This window comes from Dreissena polymorpha, chromosome 10, assembly GCF_020536995.1.
Source record: "Dreissena polymorpha isolate Duluth1 chromosome 10, UMN_Dpol_1.0, whole genome shotgun sequence".
Lineage (NCBI taxonomy): Eukaryota > Metazoa > Mollusca > Bivalvia > Myida > Dreissenidae > Dreissena > Dreissena polymorpha.
Window position 1 is genome coordinate 35,375,361 of NC_068364.1, and position 9,568 is coordinate 35,384,928.

General features: G+C 33.5%; 1 protein-coding gene across 1 annotated transcript; it reads left to right on the plus strand.

The window, feature by feature from the left end:
- Window positions 1-1,169: 1,169 nt before the first annotated feature.
- On the plus strand, window positions 1,170-2,764 carry LOC127848536 (uncharacterized). Its single transcript, XM_052381045.1, has 2 exons — window positions 1,170-1,411; window positions 2,114-2,764. The coding sequence occupies exons 1-2, from the start codon at window positions 1,357-1,359 to the stop codon at window positions 2,371-2,373; spliced, it is 315 nt and encodes a 104-aa protein (XP_052237005.1). The 5' UTR covers window positions 1,170-1,356; the 3' UTR covers window positions 2,374-2,764.
- The last annotated feature ends 6,804 nt before the right edge of the window (window positions 2,765-9,568 follow it).

Here is a 9,568-nt window from a genome sequence, read left to right on the forward strand (position 1 = left end):
TCATTCTTAACTGAAAATGACATTTTGATAATTACGGCATTGTGGTTATTAATCTGCCGTTAAGCGTTATCGATCAAAATGAGAATATAAGTATTTATTATGTGTGTTTCTCTAAGAGTTTTATGTATAGCTTGGTACATTATGCAATTATGCCTAGGGCAAGTTCACAGGGGATAGAGGCCTAGCATATATAAACATAAGGGTGATGTCACCCGAGTTTAGTCCAAATTGAATCTTTGTTTCATTACGTTCCTAATTCGCAGTTATTGTAATATTATATCTTCACTCTTTACTGTAAATGCCATTTTGATATCACTCCATGGAATATAACAGTGTTATGATTAAATAATTATACATTTATGTACCCTTCTTTTAATCTCAATTCACTCTTGGTTTTAGCATGGTATCCTCCACACCTGCATATGTATCTGTCTTTGTAAAGTCCCCCCTCAAAGGATGTGTGGGATTTTAACAACGCTGTTAGTCTTCCCATCAGTCTGTAGGTCCTCAATACCTATTTTATTTCCGCTCCATGTCTATAAGACCATTTTTTGCAGATTTTATTACAAATGGTACTCCAATGTTACGGGAATTAAGATGTTGTGCTGAAGAAATGATTCAGTCATGCCAGCTGAATTTCATTTACCTGTCCTAAATAAATGAACATAATTGTTAAATAATAATCTTATTGATTATTCAGGATTTCCAAATGTAATCGGACTGATTGATGGAACTCATGTTCGCATTTAAAGGCCAAAGAACCACGAAGCCGATTTCATAAATAGAAAAGGCTACCATTCTTTGAACGTGCAAGTATGTTATCTTGTTTGCTTTTGCCACAACAAAGTTTTTCAGTACTCATAATTATGTGTTTTTTTATCACTGATGTATGACAATAACTAATATTAAATATTCTATTTTCAATAGCACTAACATTTGTCACTATGATATCAGTATAATTAAAAATTAATAGTATAATAAATTATGTATTATTATTTTATGCCGGGTACCAAGGTCGCTTACATCAATAACAAATAATTCTTAGTAAAGAACGCTAAAAATAGCGTTGGTGAATACCGATAAAGAATCGACCTAAGAACGTTCTTAGAAAAGTAAAGAATAAAGAATTTTCTTTATTCTTTATTCTCAAGTAAAGAATTGTTGGTGAATACGGGCCCCAGTGAGGTCGCTTTGACTGTGGATGACGGTATCACACCCGAGGTCCAGTTAATCACAGTCAAGAAAAGGCAGCAGGTGACCGGAAAGAAGCAGCAGTTACAACATCCATGTAAAGGTATTGCCTTCCACCAGGGAGACCTGTATATTACTGCTGACACTGCACTGTACAAGTGAACAATGCGTGGGAAAGTTGTCAGCAAGATATTTGAGGATAAATCAGGCAATTCTACAGGTAAGAATGATATTTTGTCAATCTGGATATCGTTAGAATTGTGTTCAATAAATAGAGTTGTAATGTACCATCAGTTTATTATTTCAGCAACAGTTAAGAATACACTTTCATGTTTTGTTTATTTAAACATTCACTGTACGACATGTCTATTAGTAGACACTGAGTGTTTTATTGAATTTTTGTAACCTTGAGTTCATAGTGTTGGGTGTATTTTAAATTGAGTTTGAATTTGTAATTTTAAAAACTGTCATTGTGAATAACCAAGAAACTAGATAGAACATTCAAATTAACTTACACAAAAGCTATAGTTATTATAGGTTTTAGTTGTATGATTGTTATATACAATATGTCCGTGTAAATTGTATAGACAATATTTCTTTTCATATGCTAATGCATGGTTATTTATTTCCTTCTGTGCTGGTTTGCAATACTTTAATTATTCAAGCAACTGTCACATACAAACATGCCAAACATTTAGAGAAAAAGCAACACTTGAACAACATACAAACATGCCCAATATTGAGATAAAAAGAAACACTTGAACACAATTGCCTTCCAAACCTAAATATTAATTAGTTTTGGTATTTAAACACATCTAAATAATCTGTTGTATCATTTTGCAACACAGTATTGATACAGTTTAAATGAGATTTGTTATTAAATACTAATAATTCACGATCTTGATGTTACTCTATTTTGCAGTTTGGAACTGCGCTGTGAGTCCCACAGGGGATAAGTTGTACATCATTAACCTCTCCCATGACAAACTCCTCATCCTGGCCAGAGATGGGTCAGTCCACGCCACCTTCACTGACCCTGAACAAAAATCTCCATACGGTGTGCATGTAACCGCTGCAGGCCAGATGCTGGTGGTCTGTAATCACTGGTCCATAAACACTATTTTACAGGTGGAGAGTGAGGGAAAGAGAAAGTTTGCCACTCTCCAATCTAATAAGGATTGATTGCTTCATCCACACTCAGTCTGCTACAACATACATACTTCATCCATAATTGTGGGAATTTATGACGAAAACGGCATCCTGGTGTATAAAGTGAAATAGCGTTATCTTACATATATTTTGTTTTATGATTTTGCTGATTTGAATTGCCATGATATTGTGTTTCTGAGCTAAAGAACAGTGGGTTATGATACACTGTTAGTGTTATTGCAGATTCCTCTATTTTGTAAACAAATAATGTCAGTAGTTCAACAAATATAAAACAATAATGAATGTTCACAATTTACCGAAATTTTAATACACGTTTTCGCTACTGACAAACGAATATATATGAATGTGGCTTGTTATAAGACATTTTACACATGTTAACTGGGTTTTTAACTTCAACATGATGTGTGCCATTTCAGTAAATTTTATAAGACTTATTAAATAAACTTGATCAATGTATATGGTATGATTGCATGATTAACAATACTCATATACGATAAATATATATATGTACGAACGCTGCATACAGCAAACTGCAATAACATATTTGTTAAAAGAAAACTCGCGTATACTTGGAATTTTATTATGCCTGGTCAAAATATTCAACACACGTCTCAGACTCTAACGCATAAGAACGTTAAAGTTAGATACTTTATGGTCTGTTCAAATTCATCATCTTCTTCTCGCATGTTGCAACAGTCATCAAGTATAAACGAACAGACAACACGAATGTTGCAACAATCATCAAGTATAAATGAATACGAAACAAGAACATTTCAACAATCATCAGGTTTAAACAAATAGACGCCAAACATTTTTAACAATCATTAAGTATAAACGAACAGACATCAATCATGTTGCAACACTCATCAAGTATAAACGAAAAGCCAACAAGCATGTTGACACAATCATCAAGTATAGACAAATAGACAACAAGCATGTTTCAATAATCATCAAGTATAAACGATTAGAAACAAGCATGTTGCAACAATAATCAAATATAAACGAGTAGACAACAAGTATGTTGCAACAATCGTCAAGTATACACCAGTAGAAAACATGCCTGTTTTAACAATCATCCAGTATAAACGAATAGACAACAAGCCTGTTGCAACAATAATGAGTATAAACGAATAGCCAACAAGCATGTTGCAACAAACGTCAAGTATAAACGAATAGACAAAAAGCATGTTTTAACAATCATTAGTATAAACGAATAGCCAATAAGCATGTTGCAACAATCGCCATTTTAAAACGAATAGGCAACACACATGTTGAAACTATCATTTTCTTGTTTACTTCAAAAAGTAGATTTCATCCAAATGTGAAGTAACCATTATTATCAGACTCGCTCTACCACTTTGTGCTAACTTTATTGTACCAGTATAAGTTTAATCTTAAAAGTTAGATTACTGTCCAAACAGATTACTGTCCATGTTCAATTTACTTAATCTAGGTAAATGAAAGTGTTTAGACTAGTAATACTCCCAGCACTACTTTTAATTTTAATTTTTTATTTGACAATATGTTTTCTTCAAACATAACATTTTGCTTCACCCTATGCCTCTTCCCTGCTCTCTTTTCCTTTCTCCTCTGTGATCTATCACTTTCTCATTTCCAGTTCTGTTGCAAACGTTGTTACCAAACAGCAGAAATATGCGTACTAGTATATGGCTTTACGGGTTGTACTATGAAACGAATTATGTCAGCGTTTCAGTCTCATCTCGTCCTTATTGGAACAATTCATAATGTTTAAGAGTAAACACATGTTTGGAAACGCTGTCATGAGTACATACAGGACGCCTGTAAGATTTTCGCTACTGCTTCACCTATTGTATGTCTTCCAAATATGGCTAAATGTATTAAGTTTGATTTCTCTGCGTACTAGCGTATATAATTCGATTAAAACATCAACTACTGTGGAACATCCGCGAAGGCATTTCCTGGTAGGAACGCACATATACGATGATATTCAACTTCTTATAAAGCTCCTTTATTGCTTCAAGTTTGTTGGAACACTTCTTTGGTTAGCTTGTATCTTGTTACAGTCAGGTGATATCCACCCAAACCCAGGACCCTTATTTTCCGAATCATCGATACACACAGATACAGAAACTTCTTCACCTACTTGCGATCTTTCAGCGACGAATCACTTATCTTTTGTACATTACAATGTCCAAAGCTTGGTGCATAAATTAGACATACTTAACACTGGTCTTCATGAGTTTGACATAATTGCATTTTCTGAAACCTGGTTAAATGACTCAGTATTATCTAGTGACATTATGTTCAATGGATTCCATCTGCCAATCCGCAAAGACCGCCCCCTTGATTCACATGGAGGTGTTATAATATATGTAAATGAAAATATTGCTTTTAAAAGAAGAAGTGATCTTGAATTGAATCATATTGAATGTATATGGATTGAAGTTATTCTTAACAAAAATAAATCAATCCTTTTTGGAGTATTTTATAGGCCGCCAAGTGCAGATTCAGCGTATATGAGAGCAATTGAAGACTCTTTTGGGTTAGCTTGTGATACATGTATAAACGATGTTATTATTACAGGTGACTTTAACCTGAATCTCCTCACACCAGCATCATTATCAAAAGTAGAAAACCTTTGTCAACAATTTAACCTTACACAACTTATACATGAGCCCACTCACCACACAGAGCAAACATCTTCAATAATTGACTTAATTTTTGCAAGTAACCAGAACAATATCATATTTTCTGGAATTGGAGAACCTTTTCTGGACCAAAATATAAGGTATCATTGTCCTATCTTTGGAATTTTGAAATTCCAAAAACCCTTAGCAAAAACTTTTTATCGGCATATTTGGCGTTATGATATTGGGGATTACGATAGGTTACGTAGTCTTTTTACTGAAACACAATGGCATCTTTTAAAATGTGATGATATTGATTTATATGCTGAAAATATTACTAATGCTATTTTACAAAAAGCGAAGTCGTGCATTCCAAACAAAAACATATGTATACGTCCACGTGATTTACCATGGATGAATAATCAAATTAAGAAAAAAATTCGACACCGCAAACGATTTTATAGAAAAGCCAAAAAGATTAATACCGATCTTCACTGGTCGAATTTTAGACATGCTAGAAATGAAGTTGTCCAACTCTTGCGAAATTCTAAATTTGATTACTTTAAGAATATGGCCAATAAATTGAAGTCTTCTGAGCTATGTGCTAAGGACTGTTGGAAAACATTGCGCACATTCATTTCTACAAACACACATCAATCAATTCCACCCCTATACGATGAACATTCGAACACGTTTGAGGCAAATGACACATTCAAAGCTGAACTCATTAATTCATATTTGCAAATCAATCATCAATCGATGTACAACATCATGATCTTCCTACGCATAACACCGATAACAATAATAGCTTAAATTCAATTGATATTACTCAGGAAGAAGTCATCGACGCAATTAAATGTTTAAAGGTAGGAAAAGCTTCAGGACCTGATGGAATCGATAATCGTATCCTCAGGGAAGCAATGTATCAACTTAGCTCTCCCCTATGTGAACTATTCAGATCATGTCTTTCTGCTCGTAAAATGCCTTCATGCTGGAAAATTGCAAACGTGTGTCCGGTCTTCAAAAAGGGTGATCCAGCTCTTGTTTCGAATTATCGTCCTATATCCTTGCTTAATACTATCGAAAAGGTCTTTGAACGAATAATCCACAAACATGTTTTTAATTTCCTGCGTTCTAATTCCTTCTTTACACGGACTCAATCTGGCTTCATGCCTGGCGATTCGACAGTTAATCAGTTAACCTATATTTATGATACATTTTGCAAAGCTCTAGACAATGGTCTTGAAGTCAGAGTTGTATTTTTCGATATAAGTAAAGCATTTGACAAAGTTTGGCATGAGGGTCTTTTGTTCAAACTTCAAGCAGCAGGCATTCGGGGAGATTTATTAGCATTCATATCTAATTATCTTTCTAATCGTAAACAGAAAGTCATTCTACCAGGAGCAGAATCAACTCCTGCAGAAATTATCGCTGGTGTTCCACAGGGGTCTATATTAGGTCCCCTTCTATTTCTTGTTTACATCAATGACATAGTAGCTGATATACAAGCCCAAATAAACCTATTTGCCGATGATACAAGTCTCTTTATGATTGTAAACTCGCCGGATCAAACTGCAGCTGTTTTGCAATCAGACATAGATAAAATTTCACGATGGGCTGATCAATGGCTAGTACATTTTAATCCCTCCAAATCAGAATCAATGCTGATATCTCGTAAAATTAATAAACCGAATCATCCTCCACTTTCAATGGGGTACGTTGACATACCTATAGTAAATATCCACAAACATTTAGGAGTATATTTGACAAATGACTGTACTTGGCATGAACATATAACGTTCATTAAAGAAAAAGCGTGGAAGCGTATTAATATAATGCGTCGTCTCAAATCAATGCTTGATAGGACATCTCTTGAAACTATATATTTTGCATTCGTACGACCAATACTTGAGTATTCAAATGTTATTTTTGACAATTGTACCCAATATGAAAAGGATGAATTAGAAAAAATTCAAACAGAGGCAGCTCGTATATCAACTGGTTGTACTCGATTAGTGTCACTTGAAGATCTTTATAATGAGATAGGTTGGGAAACTCTCAGTCAAAGACGACGAAAACATAAGTTAGTATTAATGTACAAAATGCAGTTTAGAAAAGCACCTTACTATTTACAGTCACTTCTTCCTGACACAGTCGGAGCATCTAGCCAATACCCTCTTAGAAATGCGTCTCATTTCCAGTCCATTTATGCTCGAACCGCATCTTATTCACATTCATTTCTACCATCCACAGTATCCGATTGGAATTGTCTTCCAGAAGAGTTTAGAAATGCTGAATCGATTCATTCATTTAAAAAACACATTAATAGTGATCGACCAATTCAAAATCCATTGTTTTCCTATGGAAAGAGACGCTCTCAAATTTTACACACACGCATTAGAACTAATTGTAGTGCGCTAAATGAACATCTATTCAGGCGAAACGTAGTTGCATCGCCTCTATGTCAATGCGGTCAAAGAGAATCACCATTTCATTATTTTCTTGAATGCCAGCTTTATATTAATATCCGTGCAGAACTTCTGAACACTATATCTATTTATTCCGTCCCCTCTGTCCAAACGATTTTATATGGAGATAACATTCTGAATTATCAAACTAATACTACTATCGCTGAGGCAGTACACAAATATATTATCGATAGCAAACGATTTGAAACATAGTTTTTGCGACAGAACTTTTCTAGAACTTCTTTTCTCTTACTAAGTCTCTTCCGACATGTATGTAGGGTGTTTATACTTTACTTTTTTGAACTATCGCTTTAAATTTATACATGTATCTATCTTGCACATTTCTTCTCCATCTTTTCTTCTTTTCTCTATTAACTACTATATCTCCTTATCAAAATAATTTCATTGTTGTTATATGTATAAGCAAACCAATAATGTTCGCTTGAAAACATGCAACTTAATATAAACCTTTTGGAGAAGAACTATATAAGACGAAGTCTTCCGTTCTAATCCAAATCAAACTTGTTTGTATGCAATTGTTGTATGTTTCATGTGTAAATGCATTCTTGTTTGAAATAAATACGTTTAAACTAAACTATCATTAGTATAAACGAATAGCCAGCAAGCATGTTGCAACAATCATTAGTATAAAGGAATAGCCAACAAGTATGTTGCAACAATCATCAAGTATAAACGAATATATAACAGGCATGTTGCAACAATCATTTAAAATATACGAATAGACAACAAACATATTGCAATAATCATCAAGTATAAACGAATAGACAACAAGTATGTTGCAGCAATCATCAAGTATAAACGAATAGACAATAAACATGTTGCAACAATCATTAGTATAAACGATTAGCCAGCAAGCATGTTGCTACAATCAACAAGAATAAACGAATAGACGACAAGCATGTTGCAACAATCATTAATATCAACGAAAAGACAACAAGCATGTTGCATACCATGCAGTATATTAGTATAAACATCAATGATTATGTAAATATTTAACATAAATTATGTCATTTGTAACTTAATATCATTCCATATAAAATTTAAATGTTAATTTTAACCATACACAGCTATCAGATCATTTCATGGCTAAGACAGACCGTGTTAAAGGCAATGCTATCTACAACAAGAAAATAAATTTGACAATTTATATTAAATGTGTAATATGATAACACTGTGATATGTCATGTTCTGTATAACAAAACAGTTGACCACAAAATCGGTCAGTTATCTGATTGCTTTTTTAAAAGCGAGTCTATGAGAAAAACAGAATTGGTAGCGATAAAAAAACAAGTATTAAAGGGATCTGTCTACAAATGGAGCGTTCTCAGAGACGCTAAGAACTAGTTCTATCCAAGAAACGGACTACAACGTGTTTGCAGACGAGACAATGAATGCGTCATCTTATTTGAATTTTCTTTATACATGTTGGTTCACTTTTCAAGGACAAATTAATGCTATTAGTACTTATATCAATAAAAAATAAGCTCCAGTACATTCTCAACTAAATTGGGATAATTTACACTTCCGTCATTTCATAAACAAATAACTTAGTATAAACTACTCAATTGTTAGGTTTATTTTACTTGTGATGAGATACTTAATAAGCCTAGACTGATACGACAAAAAGTAATATCAACACCGGCTAATGCGTAACCGCATTATTTTTTGATAAAATGTATATGTACGCTTAAAGGAATAAACATTTTAATTTGCAGTGTTGAAGACACTGAGCTTTTAAAGGAGCTTTAATGGATTATAAAACGGGACGAAAATCAACATCATCAAGGAAAGTAACATACCAGTCTACAAATCTAGAAATACTCGGGTCAAAATGCAAATCGTTCTTCGCATATAAGTTTATAACGTGTACTTTTATATAACATCTGAAACTATGTATGTTTTGATCTGGCTTATCTCTCTTCTCATAATAGTTGGCATAGTTTTTTTTACGTTCGTATTTCAATTATTATACAAATGGTGACACCTTTTTATATAAACACTTCAGATAATTACGTAAACGCAACCTCAAATAAATGTGTATAAACTTGTTTTAACTGAGATGAAAAATAAATAACCTCATATAAGTGTGTCATTCTTTGTCTGTATGCA

Excerpts from the sequence above, each read along its gene's own strand:
- LOC127848536 (XM_052381045.1), top strand. The coding sequence starts at position 1,357 with ATGCGTGGGAAAGTTGTCAGCAAGATATTTGAGGATAAATCAGGCAAT. Across the intron at positions 1,412-2,113 it reads TAAATCAGGCAATTCTACAG|TTTGGAACTGCGCTGTGAGT; the intron begins GTAAGAATGATA and ends TCTATTTTGCAG.